General features: G+C 37.4%; 1 protein-coding gene across 1 annotated transcript in view; it reads right to left on the minus strand.

Annotated features, from left to right (window-relative positions):
• The window catches only part of WDR70 (WD repeat domain 70), a 146,930-nt gene that overhangs the window by 18,968 nt on the left and 100,116 nt on the right, over positions 1 to 27,846 (minus strand). Inside the window, exons 11-13 of the mRNA XM_069880104.1 lie at positions 22,752 to 22,851; positions 17,013 to 17,097; positions 15,822 to 15,960 (exon numbers count right to left, since the gene is read on the minus strand). Coding sequence (XP_069736205.1) covers positions 15,822 to 15,960; positions 17,013 to 17,097; positions 22,752 to 22,851 — 324 coding nt within the window. The remainder of the gene's footprint in view (positions 1 to 15,821; positions 15,961 to 17,012; positions 17,098 to 22,751; positions 22,852 to 27,846) is intronic.

The raw sequence follows: 27,846 nt of genomic DNA on the forward strand, positions 1-27,846 counted from the left end.
TCCATGCCCTTCTAAAATGTCCCTCCCTAGCTTTCTTGAACACCCCGTTTAGGTACTGGAAGGTCACTATGAGGTCTCCTCGGAGCCTTCCCCAGGCTGAACAACCCCAACTCTCTCAGCTTGTCCTCATAACAGAGGTGCTCCAGCCCTCTGATCATCTTTGTGGCCGTCCTATGGATCAGCTCCAAAAGCTCTATACCCTTCTTATGCTGGGGAGTTCCAGAACCAAACACCATTCTCCAGAAAGTATCTCAAGAGAGTGGAGTAGAAGGGCACTCTTCTCTTGATGCAACCCAGGATACAGTTGGTGTTCTGGGCTGTGAGAGTGCATATCAAGCTCCTCATCAATCAGCACCCCCAAATCCTTCTCTGCAGGCCTGCTCTCAATCACAGTAACCCCCATCCTGTACTGAAACTGCAGATTGTCTCAACCCAGTATAGGACCTTACATTTGGCCTTGTTGTACTTCATGAGGTTCACACAGGCCCAATTCTCCATTTTGTCCAGGTCCCTCTGGATGACATCCTGTCCTTCTGGTGTAAGAACTGCACCACTTAGCTTGGTGTCATCTGGAAATCTGCTGAGGGTGCACTTGATCTCACCGTTAGTATCATCAATGAATATTAAACAGCACTGGTCCCAATACAGACCTAAGGGACAACACTTGTTAACTAATCCTAGATTCAAGTACTCAATACAAAAAGACTTAATCTGCTTCTTATAACATTTAAAGTTTAAACTAGACAAATCTGTGTAGATTTTTAAGTCAAAAAATCACAGGTCATATCTCAGTGTTGTAAATGAAAACTAATGGTTTATTATAACAAAAAGAATGGTAAAATGCAAAATGCATCAGCACATAAACATCTTCACAGAATCACAGAATCACTAGGTTGGCAAAGACCTACAGGATCATCGAGTCCAACCATTCCTATCAAACACTAAACCATGACCCTCAGCACCTCACCCACTGTCTTTTAAATACCCCCAGGGATGGGGACTCAACCACCTCCCTCGGCAGCCTGTTTCAGTGCCCAATGACCTGTTCTGTGAAAATTTTTTTCTGATGTCAAGCCTAAACCTCCCCTGGTACAGCTTGAAGCCATTGCCCCTTGTCCTGGCTCCTGTCACCTGGGAGAAGAGGCCAGCTCCCTCCTCTCTACAACCTCCTTTCAGGTAGTTGTAGAGAGCAATAAGGTCTCCCCTCAGCCTCCTCTTCTCCAGGCTAAACAACCCCAGTTACCTCAGCCACTGCTCATAAGCCTTGTTCTCCAGCCCCTTCACCAGCTTCGTTGCTCTTCTCTGGACAGTGCCTGGACTGGCACTATTAAAGACTGAGGCAAAGAAGGCATTAAGGACCACAGCCTTGTCCTCAGCCTTTGTCACAGTTGTTCCATTTGCATCCAATAGGGACTGAATATTCTCCCTGGTCCTCCTTTTATTGTTACTGTATTTATAGAAAGATTCTTTGTTATCTTTCACCAACTTGGCCAAGCTGAGCTCCAGCTGGGCTTTAGCCCTCCTGATTTTTTCTCTGCGCAATCTCACTTCCTCCCTGTAGTCCACTCAAGACGCCTGTCCCTTCTTCCAAAGTTCATAGACATTCCTCTTCTTTTTGATGCCCCTGAAGATCTCTCTGCTCAACCAAGCTGTTTTTTCCCCTGCTGGCTCCTTTTCCAGAACATGGGGATGGCTTGCTCCTGAGCTGCCAGCATTTCCTTTTTGAAGAGCACCCAGTCCGCGTGGGCTCCCTTGCCCTTAAGGACTGTCTCCCATGGGACTTAATCAACAGCCTTCTGAACAGTCCAAAGTCTGCCCACTGGACATTTAATGTGACTGTTCTGGTAATTCCCACTCCTCACCTCACCTAGAACTGAAAATTCTACCATCTCATGATCACTTTGTCCCACGCATCCTCCAACCGTCACATCCCCCACAAGGCCTTCTCTGTTCACAAACAGCAGGTCCAGGAGGGCGCCTTCCCTTGTTGGTTCACTCACCAGCTGTGCGAGGAACTTGTCTTCCACACACTCCAGGAACTTCCTAGACTGCTTCCTCTCTGCTGTATTGTACTTCCAGCAGACATCTGGAAGACTGAAGTCTCCCACAAGGCCAAGAGCTAGCAATCTTGAGACTACTCCCAGTTGTTTGTAGAAGAGCTCATCAGCTGCTTCTTCTCAGCTGGGTGGTCTATAACAGACTCCCATCACAATATCCTCCTTCTTGTGGGCTCCTCTGATTTTTACCCACACACACTCAATGCTGTCATCACCATAATCAAGCTCAAGGGTATCAAAGCACTCTCTAACATACAGGATGACTCCATCACCTCCCCTACCCTTTCTGTCCCACCTGAAAAGTTTATAACCCCCCATAGCTGCACTCCAGTTATACGAGGCGTCCTACCACGTTTCCGTGACAGCAACTACATCATAATCTCTTTGCCCTACAATAACTTTCAACTCCTCCTGTTTATTGCCCATGCTGCGTGCATTGGTGTAAATGCACTTCAGCTGGGCTGGTGAATCCTCAGCCCTCATAAAGAGAATAGTGTTAATTCCCAAATGACTGGTCCTTGGAATATCTAACCCCTCAGTGCCACTTTCATCCTTTCTGTCATCAGAGGTACTCGTCCCCACTCACTCTGTGGTGACATACTGGCGGTCCTTGCCAGCACACCATCTCTCAGGCACTGGAGTTCCACTTCAAGCACTTCCAGGCTCACTCCTGACTAGCCTGTCTTCGTCCCCTTCCCATCTAGTTTAAAGCTCTACTTATGAGCCTTGCTAGATTTTTAGTGAGGGCACTAGTTCCCCTAGGAGACAAGCGTGCCCTGTCCCCAGTAAGGAAATCTGGAGGTGCCTGGGCTAGTCCATGATCAAAGAACCCAAAGTTTTGCTCCTCACACCAGGTTTGGAGCCAGGTATTAATTCAACATTTAATACAAAGATTTCTACAACAGCTGGATGTTGCGGACAACATATCTTTGGAGCATTAAGTCCTGGCAGCCTGTCATAAAATTCCTGAAAATAATTTTTTCCATGGAACTGATGTGGCCAGCTTTATGACTGTAAGATCTGAAAATACAGCACTTACAAAAGCTGTTTGGTACTTCTGCTGCTGCAGAAGCATTAAGTTCTTCAAATGAAATTAATCTGAAAAGCCTTTGGCAATGTCCATTGCATATACAAACACAGTAACCTGCATCAAGAAATACTGGGAAAAGATTGTGAAAATATTTTTGGGAAGTCAGGCAGGGAGAATATTAAAAACATTAAACGAAAGAGGAACACTCTAAATTTATCTTCTTCATTGCCACTGATTCTTCTTGAAACTAGCTATACATTTTTTTAAAGTTTTATATACTTTTAAAGTCTTAAAATACTTCTAAATAGAAAACATTAATTACTTGAATTATATATAATTTTTACTTTATTGTTAAAGTAAGCAGGTCACTCACTTCAGACTTTTAGTTCTTTTAAAATAAACTCCAATTCTAGAAAATTTTACCTATAAAAACTTAAAAGCTTAATAATACATGGTAATCTAAAACCATAAAACTCATAAATATGTAGAAAGGTGACAGGCAAAAGTGATGATATCACCATTCCCTTGTGTGCTATTCCACCAGCATTTCTTCTGAGACATGTGCAGTCTCAGCCCATGTGCAATTCTGGGTTGGTTCATAAATAGTCTCACTGCTAACAATCTGTTCTCACATGTGTGTTACCCTTTGTATCTTATAGACAGAGCTGTTGCTGCAGGTAAAGAGCAACCGATACTAAATAATGTTTCTGTTTGGTTCCTCTCCACCTGGGTTAGCTCTCTAGGCAACTAAACACATGGCTTAGTTGGTACCATGCATATAACAATGCTTTGACAGTATTTAACAGCAGTGCTTCTAAATGAGAAACCAAAGCTAGAAATACAATTTTCTGTAACACAGAATGGGACACTTTTTCTGGCCTAGAAATACACCCTTGTGTTTAACAGACAAAGTGAAGAATATCCGAAGCAGACTTCTCAGCAAGCAAAAGCTAATTACCTCAACTGAAACTGTCCAGAGCACTTGGGTAACACCCTGACAGGAGTAAACAATGCAGAGAGGGCATTTTTACAAGGTCAGCAAGAAAAGATTAAAATGATTTGTGGCATAGGAATGGAAAATTTACCCCTAAGATGAAACCATGAAGCTGGTAAGGTCATAAAACTACAGACTGATGTCAAGGATTGAAAGAATTCTCCTGGGTCTTTGCTTATAGCAGTGGTTCAAGATCACAGCAGCAAAGGCAAAATTCAGTCCCCTGGCCCACACTTCAGGTAAATATTCAGTTTTACAGCACGGATAGAGCAGATTCAGGATGGGAAAAGCAGTCTCAGAGGGGTCAGTATAGGTTGGAGGCAAGAGGGCAAGGAAAGGTTAATAAATTCTAGTAAGAGGGACTAAGAAAGTTTAGAGATGTTTCATATTGGGAAGACAGACTGACAGAGACTATGTAAGAAGCTTCAGAGGAAATGCACTACGGAAAACATAGATAAAGGGTATTAAGAAAAAAAACCTGAGCAAATACAACAAGCATTTCTAGGTCCTACATAGTACAGAGTATGTATAGCCTTTACATAAACATTAATTCTTATGCCTAAAATATTGTTCTGCCACTATCCAGAGCCTGAAGAATAACTAATATATTTAGAATCTACCAAAATGTAAGGCTGCCTGTTACATAACAAAATAAGGAGAGCATATATAAAGAAAGCTTCTTGAAAGTATAATTCACCTTTGTGCTCCTTCATTCCACTGCAAGAGAGGTAGGGAAAACTAAGTTTTTCCTCCATCACTGTCTCCTTGCATTTCTATTCTAACATTTACATGTCTGTGAGCTGGAGCTGTACAAAAGCACTGATTTCTTATTTTTTGCATTATCATTAAAATTTGACTGACATCCAACAAAATGCAACTTATTTTATGGGTACAGAAACCCCAAGATAGTAGCCAAAATTTTGTAGTTAACAATATGTTACTAAACAATGTAAGCACAACCATATTACTCTAATGGAATACACAGGTCATAATCTACTGCAAGACTGGCATGATATCAAGTTCCACCACTTTCCAAAAAATTCCAAGGACTTACATATTTTTGACATAAATAGGAATCACCATACACTTCTCCAGTACTTAGGTCAATGGGGCAATATTCTTCCCTTGCTACTGCAAAATGAAAAGTAAATTAGAGGGGTGGTGTTTTATAATGATATTTTAATTTCTTTACTCTCCTCCGGGAGGTATTAATGCTTCTCAATCAGGCATTGTTTTCTTTGGAAACAAGCCCTTCTCCCTAAAGGCAGTTAAGTTTTAAGGTTAAATACCATGCATTTGTCTTAGAAAATGAATATATCATGCAAAGTGTATTCTCAGACAGTGCATAATAATGTATCAGCTTTTTCAAGTTCCTTACTAAAGCTCCTCCTGCCATGCAGGGAAAAGGAAATGAAAACATGCTTCTGTATCATTTACTTGGTTGGAATAACCCTTTTCAATTTTTCTTTCTCTTCACTTCAGGTAGAGCCTCCCACTCTTCTCTGGTAGTTCTCAGCTCTCAGCTTGCTTATAAATTTGCTCCAAAATGCCATTATTGATTATTCAGCTATCTGCAGCTGTAAGACTTCTAGGCTAACTTCTCTAAACCAATATCTGCTCCCATGGCTATTAGTGAAAACTGCTGAAAATACAGACAAACACATCTGGTAAATGGAGAAGATGGCCCTATCTAAACCCACACCTAAAGAAAACTACCCTGCAGGGGTGGAAATGTCTACTGAATGATGCTGACATGCAGCTGATATTCATACCGTCTCTGTGGTGATTGCGCAGCTAACATCCCTCTAGCAAACTGGAAAAAGCAAAAGTAATTTCCTTGCAAATTACCACTAGGAAAAAAAAATACTGCTAATTCCAGATAAATACTGAAAATGGAAAGGAAATAGGCTAATCCTAGGCTTCCATACATCTCTAACTGTTGAAGCAAAAACTCATGGACTTCTGATGTTTCTGCCATGTGATATTTTCACTGATTCAAAAAAAAAAAATTGTTAAAATTTAGACAAAGTTCTGCAATCCTTAGGTGAAGTTGCTTGTGTTTTGGTAGTTATATTTGGAAATCAGATGCAAGTGAAGGAGTGCAGACTTGACTAGCACAATCCTTTCGCAGAGTGGCAGGCTTTTCTCCTGCAAATTGCCTACAGTCATAAACCCTTATCTCAACAGAACAGCATGCAAAAGAAACCCATTGTCTCCTACTTTGCTATTGGCAAGGTCAGAGCACATGAGATGAAATGTCCCAGTGCTGTAGCAGGACAGAATAAATACCAGTGGAGGGAAGTGAAGATCTTAGGTGGGACTTACCTCACCAAACTTAAGAAGTCCCCACCTCTAATCTCTAAAGATCTACTCTTTAAATGCCTACTAACTTTCAACCCTGTTTATTGCTAACAGGAGAAATAAGCCTTTTACAGTGCCCTTCATCTAACCTATTTTAGTTATCTATTTTAGGATGAGATAAAATCACAGTCTGGATGTGTTTATTTTTCTCTGTTGATTAGAAAAGGAGCCTAGGGTGGCTGGATCAGTTGTAGACATCTATATTTGGTCAGGTGAATCCCTGCAGTCTACAGTGGCCAATATAGCTACATAAGAAAAAAAGAAAACTAACAAGGATCTATATTACAGTGTGTTGTGCTACTTAGATAAAACTGTCCAGTTCAAGGATAAAGGATCCTGAAAGCCAAATTAAATATTCCTGGTGCAGAAAGAATACAACAGATACAAACTCCTAAAACTGTAAAACAAATCCTTATAATCTTAGCTTGAAAGATCAGGTGTAGCTCTGGAGACACTTAGAAACTGAAGGTGGATAAAACAAGCACAGCCTATGTTCACCCTTATTGCTTACCCCCTTCTTAACCTACAGTCTAATAAATAATTACTTCAGAATCTGTTCTGAAGCTATACAATAAAAAAGGTGACATCAAGAACTGCTGCTCTAAGAAAATATTTTTGGTTAGATATACAAAAAATTAAACAAACCTTCTCTCTTTCCTATGTGCAAGCTTTGCTTCAGTGACCATGACAGTATGTGACGGTTTCTGTTTGAACAACACTGCTTGGATTTGCTGCACTTGGCTGTCCAGACAGCCAGATAAGCAGCACATCAGCAGGGAAGACTGTGAATGTGGTCGTGGACTCTGTAAGGACAGGTTACCACAGCAGTGTACAAATGGGCTTTTCTGACTAGACTGAATATTTATCTTAACTGTAGTTTTCACAAATTCAAACATTGTTGAAGGAAAAAAAGCAGTCTGTCAAAATCAGCACAAATATGTGTGCAACCAGGGCACACCTGTTCTGTCTTTTCTGCTGTAAAATCCCTACACATTCACGGTGAAGAACTGCATGTAAAATGCAGTATCTTTTAAACATGTAGTAGCTTAAACTATATAATTAAGCAATACTACCTAGGAATCTCGTTATTAGTATTTTTTTTAGGAAATAGTAATTAGCTTTCAAACAAACACTACCCATTACCTAAACTTATATTAAATTATTTTTATATTTGACAGAGGTAAGCAATTCCAAGCTTGGGTTACAAAGAGGGCTCAAATCTCAGTGTACCTTCCAACTTAATCTTCTGTAGACTTTACTGATATGACTTTCCAGAAGAGAAGGGAAATGTACAAAGTTATTCCAGGAAAAAAAAAACTGTATTTATTTCAAAGCATTTCTGTAAACAAAACATTAAAATATTTGGATGCTAACAGCTACAGACAGATTCTCTCTACTACAAAATCTTTCAATTATTGTTCCCCATCCCTCTTTTGCTATCGCCACTTTTAAACAATTCCTGAAACTAGGAAAGATAATACAGCAGTGGCTTTCAAGAATTTCTGTTTTGTAATGAAGGTGTGGAACCATTTAGAAGCTTCAGATTTTAGACTACTGTACAGGAGATACATTCTAGTCTTCGTACAAATCTTCACAGATGTGTCTGAAGCCACTTACAGTCTTCATGGACTGAAAACTTCTCTGCAACTACAATCAAATACTTCCCAGCAAAAATGCACACACTACTTATTAAAAGAGAGGAAAATGTCTCAGAATACTCTACAAATCCTGTGCTGCGGGGTTGCTGGGTTGCAGGGAAGGTCTATAAGCATTCTAAATTTTAGGCAGCAAAGTCACTCCTGTCTGCCTTTAAGATCTCAAAGCCTCAAACACTTCTTTTCTCTCATGCCCTCCTATTCTACTAAGTTCAGAAAGAGGACTAAAAGAATCTTAAGTAAATATTCCAGCACATCTATCCCCAAATGTACAAAGAGATATTTCCTCTCCAATTCTATACAACTGGAATTTAAAGAAAATAATTAAAAAAAAAAAAATCAGAAACTCAATATTCTAATCTGAAGCTAATGGCAATCTTACCTGCAGAAATAACAGTATTTCTAAATAATAATCAAGGATCGTTAATAATGATGGTTGACATGCAGAATGGAAAGTAAAATCAGCTGATAAAGTGAGCGTAGTAATGAAAGACTTTTACATACATAGACCTTTCTTTCTACTACAGCCACCTTGATTTTTCTGCAAAAGATCTGTATGGAACTTCAGCTACATTAACTGCCTGCTCCCCTCCAAGAACAACAGAAATTCTACTTTTAGAATTGTAGAAAGATAGCACTGCTCAGAGACAATATTAATTCCCACTGCACAGTCTGTAATCTCTTTTCACTGATGTCTTACAGCAAAAAGCCAGCAACTTGATCCAAAAGCCAACAACTTGGCTGTCGGTGCTGCTGCATCTGGGAAAGGCTGGTCTGCCTCCTGGATGCACCCACCAACCAGGGGAGTGGAAAATATTTAGACTGAGTATCTCTTGCAAAACTGCTGTATTTTTAATTAAACGAAAGCATTAAATAACAGATTTAGAACTACGCTATTTCCAAATGCCTGTGAAGCTGATTAACAAATGCTACCCATTTGCCTTCATTTCGTTTCCTCTTTGATGAGGAACTGGAACAGGTTGCCCAGAGAAGTTATGGAAGCCCTATCCCTGGAGGTGTTGTGTTCAAGGCCATGTTAGATAAGGCTTTGAGCAACTTGGTCCAATAGAAGGTGTCCATGGCAGGGAGGTTGGAAGTGGATGATCTTTAAGGTCCCTTCCAGCCCAAACCATTCTACAATTCTTTTGAGCTAAAAGACAGTTAACAGTCATACACTGATAATATGCATGCTTTGATTAAAAAAAAAAAAAGGCTGCTCACACAACAAAAATATACTAATATTATATTAAAAATCTACTTTAAACCCCAATTGCAAGAATCTTCAGGTTTGAGATTCCCCTGGAGCCCCTCCAAGGAAGAAAGCCAAGTACAATAAATAAGGCGGGAGGTTAGGGAATATCTAGAACGCAGAGTGACCTGCTATCATTAGATTTAAATACACATGAGAATATTTTTACAAAGGCATGTAGTGATAGGACTAGGGGGAAGGGCTATAAACTGGAGAGGGCCATTTTTAGACTAGACACAAGGAGGAAATTCCTCACCATGAGGTTGATGAGGCACTGGCACAGTTGTCCATGAGGCACATGGACAACACTGGTTGCCCATGGAAGTTGTAGCTGCCCCATCCCTGGAAGTGTTCAACGCCAGGTTGGATGGGGCCTTGGGCAGCCTGGTCTGTTGGGAGGTGTCCCTACCCACGGCAGGGGGTTTGGAATTAGATGATCTTTAAGGTCTCTTCCAACTCAAACAATTCTATGATTCTATGAGCATAGCAGTAAAGAAAACTACACTAATGTTTTTCCCCCTGTGAAACAGGACTTAGAAAATGTGTGTAAAAATCAACAGAAAAGGGACCAGAAATGGATAAAATACAATTTTCTATGTAGAAACCAGGAATAGCCTAAAAATACTTTCACAGGCAAATAACTTAAAGTAGGATCCCAATATATAACACATGGAGAGCAAAGCTGTATCACTTAACTTTCAAGGCACAGCTATAAAATATGTTCTTAGAAGTGAATTAAGCCACTGAACAACACTTTCCTTTTCTTTTTTTGATGAACAGAAAAGCTTCTTAATCAAGACGGCAAACTGTTTCCCTCGTAATTGCAGGGCAGTGCATTTTTAAGCACCTACTCTGTGAAAACTACAGCCACACTTGAATCACAGCATATCGTAAAACTAAGGCAGACAACCTTCACATACTCCTTGTGAAAGTGAGGAAACCTGCAGTTTATTTCTCTTGCATACTTCAAACCTCTAGTGATAGCTGCCCTATAAAAAAAAGTAAATGCTGCCACAGGATGTATGAAGGGAAGGACCACATTGTCTTTACATATATGAAAGCTGAGAATAAAAATGACAATTTACCTCACTATAAAAGAAAACACATTCCTGTGATTCACCTTTTACACTAGATTTTTTTTTTTTAATCAGCATAAGAATTTATTTGGACCTTAAATATTGTATTTACTTTCTTTATAGTGGAAAATGTAGATTTTCTCTTCAAATAAAAAAAAATGATTTAAAAAAAAACCCAGAAGCAGCATCATGATCTCTTCCAGAAGTTAAAAGACTTTCCCTTAAATTCAAAAGCTTTAAATCTTAGTGAAATGAGCCACAGTGGAAAAGCCTTTTATTATATTACTGCACCTTATAAATAGTAAATGATATCGTTTGAGGTCAAGGAAAGAAATACTGCAAACCTATATCAACTGTGCACAAATGATGCTGGAAGTTTCATATTCCTTATTCCTTCTTTCCTTTTCACTCTTTAATCGAAAAACAGGCTTTATTTATAGCTTGTCTCAGAAGTCCTTCCTGAAACATCTCTCAGAGGTATTTGCAGAAGTATTTAATACTTTAACTTTTGCTTATATTTGAGAAACTAAAAAAATATTGAAGAATCCTCTAACAGAAGCAGGTTTCCCAAAACAACCATAAATCTATGTCTTTGGATTGCTGATTATCTAAAAAAACCTGTGGTATATTTTAAAAACTTGCACATCTTACTGAATAATGTACACAATCTAATCAGTTTGGCTTATTTTTAAATTAAATTATTACTTAAATTTCATTTTAAAATAACAATTTCTGTAATTGTACAACTTTTTTTTTTTTTCACCCAGTACCCACTCCTGCTTGGCAGTAACAGGGTGTACTACTACTTCTTTCCATATGGGGAAAATGACTGCTCTACCTCTGCCAAAATCAATCTTGTCTGTAATAAGGATAGCTACTGTGTGATCTCTTTGAACTAGCTAAACGGATGATAGACATATGAGAGTGATTCAAGTGGCTATCCACAGCTATTTTAAATTAAATTGACATTGGGGGAAATGTGTACCCAACTCTGTTTCCCATACACTAGGTATTTATAACTGGTTCCCATGAAGATTGCCTACTTGCATAACCAAACCAAGAATTAGAAATAAACCGTCCCTGATCTACATCTGAAAATGAAGTCTCCCCTCCATTCCAGAAAGACAGTGCAGTTACAGACATACCAAAAAATGAGACCTCATCTCAAGCAGCTACAGGCCTTCCCTTCCTCTCACACTACCTGAGGAAAGGAAAGGGAAATGGCTTCTGTGTATTTGTGAATGCACCATGTACCCCTCTTCTAGCAGTTTGATTTTCTGGCATCTGTTTAAGTTTCCTCATCCATCTAAATGGAGTGAAGAATAATTTTGCATGCAATTATAAATCTTTCACATAAAATAAGCTTAAACTGCAGAAATTTAATACAAATAACTTTTTATGGGTACTTGAAGTGAGAGCACAAGAACCATTCACAGATAATACTGCGAAGACAGAAGAAACAGAGGCAGAAAAACTATGAAAAAGATGCACAAGCACAACAGCATTTTTAAAGCTTGTTTCTTGTTAAAAAGAGAGGAATTCTGTACAGTTTAGTATAAATAACTACAGTCACATTACAAAGCCCTCGTAATTTCCAGTCACACTGAGCCAGAGTAAGGCTGAAGTACTGCATACAGAGCATCAGTCTCCTTGTAAGAGTGGGAAAGGCAGGAGGTCTCACCACCAAGTCCTGATCTAATCTGCAGTGAGTAAAGGACCCTGCCAGCAACCTGCACCATGGATAATTTCACTCCTTGATTAACTCATGGAAGAGAAGTCCACTGATTGCTATTAATTCTAAAATTCCTATGTCTCCATCAAGATATCTCTAAATCACAGATCACTGGAGACAGGACAGTCAGAGAAGCATTATTATGTATTTGCCCAGTTCAAGCCAACTTGTGCGCACATGCTGCTACTACCCAGAGACGGAGCCCATGGTCTGCACCACGTCTCACATCTATTTTGTTTTTCTTCAAAAAGTATTTACCCAAGAAGCTTGAGTTGTACAGAAGTCCTAGTGCCTACACAGTGTTCCATAGTGAACACAACAGCCACAGACTGTGACTTTAAAAAAAAAAAGATAATTATGTGAAATTAAAAGCAAATTAATATTCTATACCCAGTCACAACAGCAGAAACTAATCAGACTGTTAGTCCATTAGTGAAATCACAAGGTTTCACTCCAGCAGCTCTGAAACAGTAATGGTTTTTCCCATGAAAACTTGAAAGAAAAGGTAAAAAAAGGTTTGTATGGTATGATGGAAAGGAATGACAGACACAGCTTTGGTCAAACATTCCTTTGAAATATTTTCCCATTACCCCCTAGGTTCATTCACAGGCCAATTGCACTGGGTATACTTAACAAGGAGGTTTAAGATTATGTTTACTGCATTTGAGGCTTTTTTCAATTTTCTAAGTTTACTGGCATTTCCTTTAAAAAAATCCTTGTGAAATCAAAGAAGTAACACATTAATAGTTTGTCTCTTCATAGTAGATTTTTTGCTACTCTGATTACTTACATTCTACCGCTATATTGGCATGCAATTGCCCTGAAAAAAATCTTACTGCTTTCATTTTATACCAGAAATAAATGGCTAATTATGTCCTTTTTGTTTAGCAATTTGGACTAAATCCAACTGAAATCTCTGAAATTATTTTCATGAGAAATGAGAGCAGATCAAGCTCTTTGTAGAGACAGATATTGGTGTATTTGTGGTTTTACTGCATGTATTGACATAGTTTAACTTCATCTATGAATGCCTAAAGTAGCAAAAATAGAAACATAAGCTCTAGATAACATACAAAAGGTAAAGATGCATGACATCCAGTTAAAGAAGACAAACTTAAATCTTAGACAACATTACCTATTTATCTTGGTCTATGCATTTTTGAAAGAATAAGGAAAAATGGAAACTTAGAGAGTAGTTCATAGAAAGTTACGTGTATTTGACTGCTTTGATAAGCTACATGCAAGGTATTTACCAATTTATAAGCCAATGATCTTTCAAACAAACAGTATGTACTGCTTATAAAATACAAAAGCCAGCTTCTTGAAAATTCATTTGGTCTTAGCATGGCTTTACCCACTTCTATATCGTCAAGCACTGTAATTTGTGAAGGAAGAAGAAAAGAACACTATGCCAAAAGAAATAGGCCATAAAAAGATCTTAAAAAATCCATTATTTCTCTTTGATAACACCACTTATAGTAATTTTTCTTCTTTTAGATTCAGGTTGATACGCTTAAATGTGTTTTTCTTAGATGTTTAGTGTTGAAACTGGGAGGTAGACAGACTGATTGTAGAGATATTATTAGTGCTGACTCACTGAAAATTACGTCATAAGATCCGTATTCATAGGTCTCAATTCTTCACCTATTATTTCCTTTATTTTCATTTGATCCACTATATTTAAAGCAGAACAACAGTCTTAAATTTTGTGACTACAAATGAAGAAAAACAGCAGGAATAAAACTCTACAGACAAAAGTAATTCACTGCAGTCTTTAAAAATACCATATAAATATCAGCACCTGCACAAATTTATAGTATAAAATTATGAACCTGCTGGTTTTACATGCTTAAAATTTTACTACATGCGTGAACCCCAGTGAAGTCACTCACTAACCTCTAGTTTTGTTTTACCAACTCTTGGTTCTAAGCTCCACATCTCTCTTGCACATTGAAGCAGAAGAAGGGAAATTTATCTCTCAGTTCTGAGAGAAACTGACAGCAAAGCAATCTTTTTTGGACTCTCCTGTAGCATTAGCTATCTCAGCAGGTAAACAAGACCCTCTATTTCAAAGAATTAAAGAAGCATAATTCTGGGAGACAAAGGTAACAAATGAAAATTTTGTTTCCTTCAATGCAAAACTTAATTTCTTTCAGAGTTATCACTGACAAGCTTCTCATTCCTGCAATCTTAAAGCTCAAGTGAAGTTTCTGTACACCATTACTGATTTCATCACCACTATATGGAGATGCCATCATGCCCACATCCAGACACTTTGCTCTAAGGTGTTCCAATCAGTTGTGAATGGAATTGCTAAGCTATTTTCGTTCCTGTGCCCAAGGACAGAAGAGCTCCTACAACAACTGACCTCCTTCCCTTTGTCTCATATAATTGTTCCCCTTTTCTCTGTCATGGAACTTTCAGAGGGCATACTGAGGCATTCATTTTTGTCTCAGGAAAGGATTATAAATACTTTGTCATAACACTTGTATCAGAAAATAAAAATCCACTAGAAATCCTGAGTTAAGCTGAGGTTTGGCGTAGTACTTTAATACTAAATGAAACTTAGTATTACATAAAACATAGTTCTTTAGTACTAAATAAAACTTCCATTGTCATAAAAATAGTATTTAGAATATATGCATAAAATAAAAAAGAGTGCTTAAAATAAAAAAGAGGGGTTTTTTTTCTGCTTTGACATGTATTTGCAAGACCGCTGCACAGAAATTATGTATATAACAAATTAATCTGCAAGCACATTTTGCTTTAGGATGTATTAGAATAGAAAACAGTATTTGAAATGAAAAGTAAATACAAATATAAATTCTGTATAAATGATATCCAGCACAAGGGAGTTTGTCTGCCATGCTAGGAAACGCTGCTGTGCTGTGTCAAGGGAAGCACAGAAGAAGAAAACAATATCCTGAAACAAAACGACAAAGTTGCTACCTGACAGTCTGCAGTAATTATTGAGGCTTAAGCATACACTGACACACTTAAGCAATGGCAATTCTGTTTTAATTTCTTTATTTCTGTTTGTTATAATCTAGAAACTTGCTCACAGTGTACACTATAAGAGTGAAAGCACTTTTCAATTATGATATTAAGTTTTTTTTTCTTCTGTACAAGGGCAGTTCAAAACATACACAAAGTCTACTATATTACAGATTCACAATTATAGGTCTTTATACAAGTGGAGAGAATGGTATTTTTGATGGAGGGGTTCCTAATGATGCCTTCCTTTTGCTGTGAAATTGTTGCATTTACATAAGCTCAAGTCCATTTAAATACATTCTATAGGAATCACAGATTTAATTTCAGGGACAAGTAGGAGTTCTGTCACAAGACGGCCATATGACTGCTGGAGTAAATAGTATAAACATGTAAGAACTTTAGGATTCATGCCTCACGTTACATATCTAGAATCTTTAAGAAATGCAAAGGGACTTCCTTGTGCTTAAACATCTCGTCCCAATATTTTTTTTAAGTTTTTTTTGTAAATGGAAAAATAATACCACTTCAGGCCACTCCATCTCTACCACTTAAATATTAAGTAGAGAAATTACAGTTATACAGGTAGTGACCTACTACATTAAGGGGAAAAAGGCATTTAAATACTATTTCATTATATTTTGAATAGTTCACAAAAGAGAACTACAATACATACCGCATCTGTAACTTCTATTTCGTATAACTTCTGGAATGTCTCACGATAAAAGAAAAAAAGCTTCCCACTGCCACCACCTTTCTTAACAGAGGTGCCTGTGACAAGTACTTTATCATCTGGGCTGAAACAACAATCTGTCCTGTTGAAGAAAAAAAATCATCATACTAGGCAAATCAATAATTAATGTAATGAGAACTAAAATATAAACTGCATTTCTTAAAAATAATCCTTTCCATTTTTTAATCTTTTCAAGACAAAGCTTTAGAGAAACCTTTTGTCAGCAGTCATCTGTTACTACCGTTATCAGACACAGTTCACGTGTACAATTACAGCTGTGCACAGGATGGCAAAACTGGATACAATAAAAAAACCTCATCCCAAAAAAATTCTCTTCCACTCAAAAGTCTGGTAAATTTTTCAACATGACAAACAAACAAAAACAAAGTGTTTTCAAATCTGCTTATCATCATTAAGTAAAAAAGTAAATCAGCCATGAAATCTGTTTTTGCTGAAGATACATTCTTCAATGATGCAAGGCAGTATGTTTATACAGTGGCCAAAAATGCTTGTCTGTTTACTTTTCCTCTATACTACAAATTAGAGTGAAGATGGAGCTGTTCATGACCTGCCTGAGATCTTATTTCAAAAGTATAAATTGTACTACAGCTGTAGAAAGGCAAGTAATACTAATATTGAGTACAATACTTAGCATTATGCAGCATGATATTGTATTTTAGCACTAAAGAACCGTCACCAGCACTTCTAACTTCACAACCGCAATTCATACCATGAACATTCATGTTATGTCTACTTTGCAATCCAGCTCTTTTTTTAATAATCATAGACCAAATAAGAATGAGGATTACTTATGTATCCCATTACACAAGCACAGGGCAATGAACTGGCCTCCTCCTGGAAAGTTACTAATCTAATTAGATATAAGACATATGAGACTGAAAAATGGCACAAAATAAGCAAAGCTAGCTATGAATAATCTCAAAAACATGAGGTCTTTTAAAGCAATGTGAAATCCTAAAACAGCCAAGAATCCTCCTTGCACAGTGGTCCCCGAGCAGTCCTTTCCTCACCATTCCGAACCTAGAGAACTGAGGAGGAGAACTCCAGTAGACTCCCTCCCTTTCGGCACAACTACTGCTATCTCTACTAGCTAGCATAAATTAGAGTACTTACATTGGAAAGAAGCTGGGCAGTCCTTCCACTGAATTAAGAGGCTTTTTGAACTGTCTAATATCCCATATCTTTAAAGTATCATCTCCTATGAAACAAAAGGAACGAAGGTTTGCAATAAAGAATTTAAGTCAAGAATCTAGATATGTACAGAAAATTTCATCCTCTAATTCAGACACAATAAGAACAGAATGATGGGGTAAAAGTTTTAAAAATGGAGCTGTTTTGCAAGTTTCTTGTCCCTAAATGACTATGAAACTGCAAGGAGGAGTTCCATCTGCTGCACTCCAGTCAGAAGCTTCTCCTCTGTGGCTCAACTCCACCATGGCAACGTGTCATACCTAGAACTATTATCCACAGCAGAATCGGCGCTGGTGCTTTGTTACTAGAAGTAAATTCAACTTCTAAGATATCAAAAGAAATTTAAATGTTACTATGGTCTAGATTAAAAACTAAAGAAGCTTCATGTGTCTGGTTTCCACCTGCCCTGAAAAAGTGATCAGGAAGAATGGAAGGCACACGAAGTCATCCTCCTTCTTTAGCAGGCAAACATCAACAAACCACAATCTCTGTACCAAGAATAGGTCCTGGAATCATTTAGAAATCCCTGGGGAAGGGGTAGGAGGGAAGCAACTGAATCCACACGTGCTATAACAAACCCGTTTCACACCCCTCCACACCACCTTTGGCCATAAAAGCCAAATTCGAGGTTACAGCAAGACATTTACAGCAATTCTTGTCTGTGTTTAATAAACATGATGTGACTGTAGGCCAGTAAAAGTCAGGCTGTTTATTCCTTTTAAAAAAGTTATGACACATTAAAAAGTAAGAACATGAAAAAAAAAAAAAGATACTAGTTAGTTATTCTCAGAAAGATCTACAACTCTGCTGATCATATCTCTAGGATACTTACTTCCAGCATGAGATGAGCTACAGAATTTGAGCTCTGAGGCACCCCACTCAGGCAACTAGATATCGCCTGGCATTTGACATCAATGCCTCAACACTTCCAAGGGTGAAAAGACAACTTTCAAACAAGAATTCTCTTTAAAAATATCCAGAGATTAATTTTAGACAAAAAATTACAAAATATTCCTGACCTAGGAGGAAAGGAGGCAAGTAACTGGTAATGCACAGACTTGCTTCCTTCCAAAGCACAAAGCTTGCAGGGAAATTTTTTTGTTGTCTAAATGTGTTCATGGATTCACAGCCTTTAAGATCAAGAGCTTAAGGCAGGCCTTGGAAATTACATGTTAAAAAAAAATAGAAATAAAGCAACATGCTGTAACAGAAGAAATCAAGGTCAGCAGTACCCTTTATAGGGAAAGCAGTAATGTGTGGCCTCGTACATCATGTATGTTTATATTAAAGATGAGGATAACTCCTTACTACAAAATATTTTTAATAAGTGGACAACTTAAATTAATGATGTCTAGAGCAAAGTATATTTCTGTTCATTGGGAAGCTAAAAAATGACGAGAAAGAAAAATGTTTAATCCCTATTTTGGGAATATCTGTTTTCTTATTGTTTCCCAGTTGACTCCATCTCAAGCTCTTCAAAGCATTTGGTCTTGTAATATGAGCCCTCCCTTTTCTCTCCCACTCCCAACAAAAAAAACCACTTATCGGCAAGATGTTTTATCTAAAGCACCAGCACTTTATAAATGTATGCAAAGGATACCATTTGGCCACTCTGCCAATCTCCCGGATGGGGACAGATCTAAGGCTAGCAGCCAAGGCTGTTCTGTTCCCAGTGGAATAAGCCTTGACATGATCTTCAAGCTGTAGTCCTGCCAGGTTTTAGCAGGAAAGATGCAGTCAGACATTTAGCTACAGCTCTTCTGCTAATAAGAAAATACATAACCTGCTGGCTTAAAAAATTAGAAGACTCAAGGACTCAAAAAGTTGTGATTGATTTCAAATCAACAGTCTTACACTGTACAGAAACAGATGACTGAGTACTTGGAAAGGGAGAAATGCACGTAGAATGACTGCACCAATACTGTGAAATGAAGCATCATTAAGTATTTGCTGAAATTCACCTCTTCTAATTAATATTCTCTATGTTACAAAAACAACAGTGGTTTCTGAAGCTGATCTCATTTGGAGTTGAAATTGCTGTCACTAAGAAAACAGATGTATTAACTTTCTACAACACCAAGGTTTTTGTCAGTAGCATCCTTCCATCCATGCATAAGGGGCTTCTTTATGAGAGCTGTAGCAGTACTAACTACTTTTAATTACTCTGTACATGGACAAAAAATAGTTACCATTAAACAAAATATATAAACAAAAGCTGTGCCATTCAGTATGAAGCACTGAAAACAGTCCACTCAGTATATTTCCTGATGGCTGACTTCTCCATAGCTTGGTTGGATTATTTAAAGCTTTCATAACACCTTTAGTAGTACTTCAAACTCTACTCTTTGTCACTTTAATGAATAAGATACCAATAAACAGGCTGTAGTCTGATACGATCAGGTGAGATAGCACTGTGTCAATGGCATTAAGCACTGGATTTATCAAGAGGTGACAATTAGGTCCTAGAGAAAACAGTCTTTGGCAAGCCAGGATAGACATTTTGTAATCAGTTTTTAGTCAAAATAAGGCCAACACACTGAACTAGGTGATCTTTAAGGTCCCTTCCAACCCACATCATTCTACAATGCTATGATTCCATGGAACTAATCAGGAAGGCAATATCGTTTCAGAAGCTTCTAATTTAAGAGGGAGTCCTATGTTGAAAGCAAAGCCTGAGGAGACAAATTCACAAAGATCATTGGAGAAAAGCAAAGAACCATAGGAAATAAGAATTTTAGAAGAAAATACAGCATAGGAAAGGCTGAGCATAACAAGGTTTACCACGAGGGAGTACCAGAATATGTTAGGTTTAAAAATTCTGAGCTTTCCTGTGAAGACTTAAACCAACTTCAAAATCAAGCATTATATTTTTCCTCAAGATAATTATGAGAAGAGAAATGCAACTAAAACTAAAAATAACAAAACATCAAATGGAAATACAAAAAAACACGTTCTGAACTCAGAAAAAAGCATGTACCTGCATCAGCTATTTGATGAGGTTAATATTTTTTGGGGTTTAACTATAGTGAACTTATTTTCCTGCATAAGTTTATTATAAGTTTAATAAGTTTATACTGATTATGATGGCATTGAGTCTGCACACTGTTCATACCACAGAAAATAAATGAACCGTGAAACTACCAGCCATCATGAGATTCATGGAATTAATGAAATCATTGCTTCATATTATGACAAAAACTAACTCCATAAATTATGTACATACATGTCACGAAAAGGTTTTTATTTTTTTATAGTAGGACCCTGAGTCCAGTCCTGATGCCTACCTCTTCACTGCTAAACAAAGAAAACATTACCCAAATACTACCTATTTAGAAAAAAAAAGAAGATACTTTCATGCTTACAAGTGTGCAAAAATATCACTTTCTTAAGTTTCTGTCAAGTTACTACTCAATACCCAACAAAAGTAAGACCAGGAAGTCTTATAAGCCGCTCCTCAGCTTTTCATTTTCCCTTGTGCTTGTAGCTGAGCTCTGCCACATCTCTCTCATATCCAACAAAGAATCTACATCAGATGCAGTAGAGTCAATCAGGCTTTCAATTGAAGTCCCCATTCCCCAAACAACTCCCCTCTCTTTGATCTTCAGCACTTGGCAGGTGTGTTAATCTATGAATGCTGGATCCACATCTGCTTTTGTTGGTACAGATCCAAAGCAATACTTGTATTAAAGCACTAACCAAATAAGTCAATATAAGGTATGAATCTCCCTTATTCTCTAGTACAGCACACACAGAGCTTTTCTTTTTTTTAATACGTTGGACAAAGGTAGCAATTTGATCCACACTGAGGGGCCAAATTTCCGTACAACCTTGAATTCTGCAAATAATGATTCAACATTTTATACAGCTCACCATTTTATACAGCTCACAGTGTGGTAGATGAAACACGTAATTAAAAGCCTGTTTAAGATGACTCAAAATCTGGAGATAGATGAGGAAGTGCAGGCAACCAAAAGTGCCACGTGCAATAAAAATAAACAAAGAACATTAATGTGATTTACATTCTTCAAATGTGAAACATCAGGGAATTTACATAAATTGAGATTTCAAGACAACACTAGTGAATATCCCCCACATGAGTATTAACCTTGCTTGCAGTTGATACTTAAAAGCATGCTGAGGTTTCTCTTTAAATCTTATAAAGTATGCCCTGCGTGAATTTTTCAAGGGCAACACCACTGGCAAACAGTTGCAGCATTTCACTTAGCACAGAACAGAAAGACAGATGGTTCACCTACTTTCCAAGGAAAAGAAGGTTCCCGCGTAGTATGTGTCTGGTTCAGCAAGGACTAGCAAGGTTGAGAGTTCGACCTCAACCACTTAAGAACTCATGTTGAGTGGCCATAGAGCTCTGGATCCAGGAGCCTTAACAGTAATTAAGAAACAGTCCAATTGCTATTACCACGCCTCAGTAAGCCTACAGCTGTCGAGAACAAGACTATCATCACCCTGCTCTGTAAGATGGGATCTAGGGAACATGATGTCTGACATCTTGGAGACATGGAAAGACACACAAAGAAACCAGAGTGGAAGCATCCAACAGCAGCTGCATATCACCACAAAAGCAACCAATGCCACTCTACTAATCAGGGACAGAGGGGAAGAACACAAAGCAATTGAAAGCGACTGCCCTTGACTTGGATGCACATCCCCTGCTTCAAAGCATTTGCCATCTATGAACACTTCAGTCCTGGTATTTTCTGTATGTAATCTCATTCTGTCTACGTACCAAATTGACCAGATAACATACACATAAGTTAGGCACTATGCTAGCTGACAGTAACATATACTGCCTCCCCTCAGGCTTGTTTTTTTGGTCTTGGGGCCATGCCAACACATACACACAGCTTCTGGTTACAGCTGGTTTCCATCCACACAGCTTGGGTTGTATGCTTGCACCTGACTGCAAAATACTGGAAAGTCAAATGTCTGTATGAAAAGCTGTGTTAGGTAGACACCATCCTATCCAGTATCTTCCACTGTATATTTGGCTTCTCAAGACTTGTTCTGTTATCTAAGACTAAGTTATATCTGCAATCTAAAAGGCAAGTTGTTGGGTTTTTTTCCCTTCCTGTAGATATTTCAATATTTTTTTTGCCATTTTAGTACATCTTGTTCAGTTCCAGTCATCACCCCTGATGTTTGCAATACGAGATAGATAAAAATTCTAATCAGAATAGAAAAGGACATTGCAGAAGAAAGCTGCTTCAGGAATTAATAAGTCCAGAGCAGAGACACCGTTACTGAGAGGCAGTAATCGTCTTGAAAAATATTAAGTAACAAAATCGGACTCATTTTACTTTTTATTAAAAATTTCCTTTTGATGTGTTATTAATGCTAGACAAGACAACAGATAAGGAACAGTGTAATACACACAGTGAAGTTACCTTAAAATTTTCCCTAATAGTTGTAGAATATGCTTTCAAAACACAGTATTGCATGGCGTACCAAAATAAAAGATGTAAATTTTGAAACACTTCAGGTTTAAATCAATAGTATCTGATTTCACTATCTTGCCTCCATCATAAAAAATTACATTTAATGATGATATGATTTAAATTGTTTGTTTACCACAGCATTTCACTTAGTAAACTTAAAATTGCCTTACATTCAACACATCAAAGGGTTCTTTCAATTACCTACCTCCCCGGCTGGCAAGGAGAGTACCATCATAAGAAAATGTCAAGCATGAAGTGTCAGTGCCTGGAGCATGGGCTTGCCTGCAGTGGAACTTTGTGTGTACCTGTTTGTCAAACAAATAAAACATTAGAAAATTTTATTATTTCAAGATGGAACAAACATCTCTTTACAGCATTTTGAGTACTCTGGTGCTATTCCTAAATTTAAACAGAAATCCCTGCATTTTTAGCAAGTATAGAAGCTAAATATTTCTATGGCCTTTTAAAACTGTCATATGTGTTTCAGAATAGGCTTTCATGACAAGAGCTTGAATGCAAAATTTACCTTTTTCATAGGTTTAATTGTACAGGCCACATTTACATAGCGTTAGTACTCTTGGAAAACTACCACTAGCAGAGAATAAAGGCAGTTAGGCCTAGTTAAGATAAAAATACATCTTAAGACAGCTCTCAACACTGCCTCAAGCAGGCTTACAGTTAAAAAAAACCAAAATAAAATATACGTACTTTGGAAAGGACTTTAAAAAAGTATTGGAAGAACTTACTTTTGCCAAATTTAATCCCTGCCAAAAATCATGGCTTATATCATAGAACAAAGCTCAGATATTCTGAGGGTTGTATTCCATTTACCTGCAAGAAAACTCAAGATTTCACGTGACATGTGTTTATTTTTAATTATTTTTATTTTGGCAATGATGTTATAGAAAGGTAGCAATTACTTTCAAGTTAACGATTAGTTCTTAAGTAGAGCCGACTTATTTATGAAGTCACAATTTAGTAAAATCCCTAACAATTCTATTAAAAAGGAAGGACACTTGAACTGAATTTTAGCACTTTGTAAAATCAATCTTTTCTACTTCTCACAAAAAAACAAGGGTCTCAGCTAAAATACCAAGATGCTTTTTATACATAGGAAGGGAAATTGAAAGAAAAGGGAAAAAATGAAGGAATTTGAGACAAGTGGACTTCTTCTTTAACACCTAGGGAATTACACTTCTCTTTTGCCCTCTTTTCCTAATATAAAACTAATTCACACTGTAGTAAAATAAAGCATTCGTGAATTAAAGGTTGCTTATGTAACGGTATCTCAGGTTCCCAACTGTAAGATGAGGAATAAAACATGCCCTTACTCACACAGAGGGGAAGAAGAAAAATTAATGACCTTAAACTCCTTTATTTACCATAGTGATGAGCAAAACAGAAGAATATGCATGCAAGCATGTAGGTTCAGATGAAGCGCTGAACAAAATGCAGTAAGTCAGATCTAGAATCACACCATGAACATTAAGAGGAGAAGACACTGAGCAGCTTCTTACTACTCAATCTATACACTGAGACACAGTTCTACAGAATAGAAAAGAAGGATGTGATCAAGAAATGTAAACACATGGACTAAATTAAACCACCACACAAATCCTCAGTTAATGCATCTTCCAATTTTTCTCTATGCACCTTACTAAAGTTCCATTTACAGGCTACTTGATGTGCAAAGAACCAAGCTAGTGAAGTAATTAATGTTATTTAGTGTTTCAAATATCTGTTCTAAATTTGGTCCAAAAGCTAGAGAATCTCTGTGTGATGACATTAATAATGACTGCAGCTTACTTTGGTGTGCAGATTCAGTCGAGTATTGAGAACAGTCACATAAGACATTCCCTCCACAAATGACTCTTCAACAAACAAAGGCGAACTTCAAACACAAAGTAAATGCTTCTTAGAGGACTTGGAGATGGAATGTAATAGCCTACATTTAGCCATAGCACTTGTTTTGATATTAATGTCACTTCTATCCAGTTGTGCATATCCCAGACAAACTCTATGAACAGATTGCTGTTTACAACTGTATGTCTTTGGTGGGGGTGTTTATAAATACTAGGAAACATACTTTATACATCCAATTACTTAAAATGTCCAAGTATGTGGTAACATATATAGGATAAACTGTGAATTGGCTATTAGGAAATAAATTTTCTGTAATATTTGTTAAACATTAACAAGCAATTAAAATGACATATTTTCTGTCTAAGAAATACCATGGACACTTCCAAAAACATCATAAATGGTTAATAACCACACCATAAAAAATTACAATATGGTATTTGGTTATTTCAAATAAATTGGAAAACCTTCGTTTAGGCTCTACAACACTTGTCTATTCTACGCTCCCATTCCTTCCTGACAATGTTACACTGACTTATATGTATCACGAAAATGGGTTTTTATATTTCACTACCCAAATTAATCATAGAATCATTGAATCATTGAATCATTGAGGCTGGAAAAGATATCTTTTTTCTTTTATTTCATATTCAAACAATCTGGAATTACCTCGTTTTGTTTAGGATACAAATAAAAATAAATAAAAATATTTGAGGTCCAGTCAGTGCCTTTTCTATATCCTATTAAAACCTGCAAAGACCTACATGTATGTAGACAGATAGTCAGATAGATAGAGAGTTAGTTAATGATATAACAATTCAGGATTTTTGCTATTTTTCTATTATTCATTAATTCATTAATCAAATGTAAACTGTATCTTTCAGAAATTAAATGGCTCACCTTAAATATGTCACCCACTATTGTAGCCTTCTCAATTAAGTATCTATGCTTTGACTAGTTCCTACCCTTTTCAACTGCCCCACAGAAAAAGAAAAATATACAGAGATCCAATACTCAGACATTATTTGCCCCTTAATCATAAAAATGAAAACAAGGGAACAAATTTACTCCAAAACTACGCAACTTTGACATCTTAGGGTTTGACGTAAAATAAGGCTGTTCTGAAAGGGACAGTGAAACTGCATTAACAGTTCTGTTTGTCTTGAAAAACCAGTTTGCATCATTTGCCAGTAAAAAGATTGTTTTCCTAACTTTGAGCTCTGCAAGTTGCCCTCCATATATTATTCTGCAAAGGAATATAACCCTGAATTGTAATACTAAATCAAATATTCTAAAATGATTGAAGGTTGCTCTAAAAATGATAGAAGGTTGTACAAGAAGTTTTCACACATACTGGCAAATGTTCATTGCAGTTTTCAAAGAAAATAATGTGTTTGGCCTCTGGCCTCTTAGCATTTTTAACAGATGTCTAATCTTGCTAACAAATCATTAGAAAAAAAAAATGTTATCAGAATGTTTCTCGCTGGAAAGACATAAAACAACGGAATTGATGTACATAATTCAAAAGTTTGGTTCAGGAAGAGAAGGTGAGAGCATTGAAACACTAGATGAAGATATAAAGATAGCTAGGGCAAAGTGTATCTACACATCTTCCTAGTTACTCCTCTCTTTTTGTTGCAGAGGTGTCTGCTATTATGAGTACTAGTCATGTGCCATGTAAAATTTGACATGTTCATCAATTCTGAAGATTTTTTAAAGGTCTAGTTATTTCAGCAAATTCTGCAGTAACACACTGCATCTTTCGCAACTTGTTGAAGGCTTTCTAGCAAATAACTCCAGCAATGTAAGCACTTTATTTCTAGCTTTGTATTAGCACATATACTTTGGTTAAGCAATTACAGCTGACTGGACTTGTGTGGAACATGAAATGACAGGCAGAAAACATAAAGCACATGTGAGAAAGGATGCAGTTGCATGTATCAAAAGAACTAGGATAACAGCTAAATGTCAGGGTTTGCTATATTGCCACAGGCCTCACAGAGAGGATGAGAAACATAACATAAAAGGAATCCAGGGAAAGGACTGGCGGGGAGGGGCAGGGTGGGAAAGTTGCACAACTGGAGCATCAGTAATAAATATCCCTTGTACAAAAACCTGGGTGGACTGAAGAGGACCAATATGGGAAATGAAATGGCAGTGACCACATGAAGTGTTTATCACAAATGAATGACCTACAACACAGGGGCATGGTTAGAGTTCTGTGTCACACAACTGCTCTCCTTCTCCAGAATCTTAAGAAAAACATGTTCTAGTAAAAGCAGGAGACAGATTTCTCACCTCAGAAATCCAATCCATGCCCACGAGTAAAACAACAATAGGCTTAACTAAGAAATTTTTTTCACTATCTACAGTAAGCCCACGCCTTCCCAAGATTATAATGCTTCCCTCAACACCCTATTTTGTTTTAATGAAACAAGAAAGGTTCCAGCCAAGATAGTCTTCTTCCTTCTTGTTCCTAACATCTTCAAGATTTTTTTTTTTTAAATAGAGACCATAAATTAAGGAGGGCTTTGGGGGAAAGTAAGATTTACCAACACTGCTATTTCAATCTTTCCCTGTATTACAGACACGTAATACAATTCTACAAATTTATTAGTTTGAACAGAGTCAATCATACAACTACAATCATGTCTACAGCAAAAGGGACTCTATACAATACTGAGTGTGTCACTAGCTATGTGCAATATGTTCCAATTTGCTCCAGCACAGGGAATGTGTATTCTGAACCAGGAAGCTCAACTCTAAAAATGCCTCCCATGCTCACTTACAATCTGTTCCTCCTCTCTCATATCAAGGAATGCTTCTAATGCTGTGTGAGAGAGTTGGAAATCGGGATTTAAACTGGTTTCAAATACAAGGCAGAAAGGCAGGATTAGCGTCACAGAGAAGCCAGACAGCCAAGTCCAAAGTCATGTATATCTGTTTGAGATTTAAATAGGCGATTTCACCCTACTAAGACACCTTAAGCAAAATAAATTAGCTGACACTAAAAACATTCAACTCCAAAAATGATATTTTTTAATAAACATAAAAGCCTTCCAAGATAACATATTGTTGTAAGCCAGTCTCAAGGCGACAGGGTATGAGTTATAAAGCTGCAACAAGAAAAGAAACAAACAAACCAAGAACTTCTTTAGCCACAACTAAGCATAGCTGTCCAGGTCTTTGTTGAAAGTGATCCCATCAGAGACAGCCAGCAATCTCAACACTGTGATCAAAGCTGCCAAGACAGACAGATTCCCAGGGCACGGGTTACACTCTAAATGGCTATTTCCCCATTCCCCCTTCTTTCAATCATCTCTACTGAAGGAAGTATATGTGCTTTGCTCTCAATTCGAATCCATGTAAGAAATGTAACTGTACTTTCCGGGTCTAGTATATCACTTACAAATTACCAGGTCTACATATGCCAGCCAAAT

This window comes from Phaenicophaeus curvirostris, chromosome Z, assembly GCF_032191515.1.
Source record: "Phaenicophaeus curvirostris isolate KB17595 chromosome Z, BPBGC_Pcur_1.0, whole genome shotgun sequence".
Taxonomy (NCBI): Eukaryota; Metazoa; Chordata; class Aves; order Cuculiformes; family Cuculidae; genus Phaenicophaeus; species Phaenicophaeus curvirostris.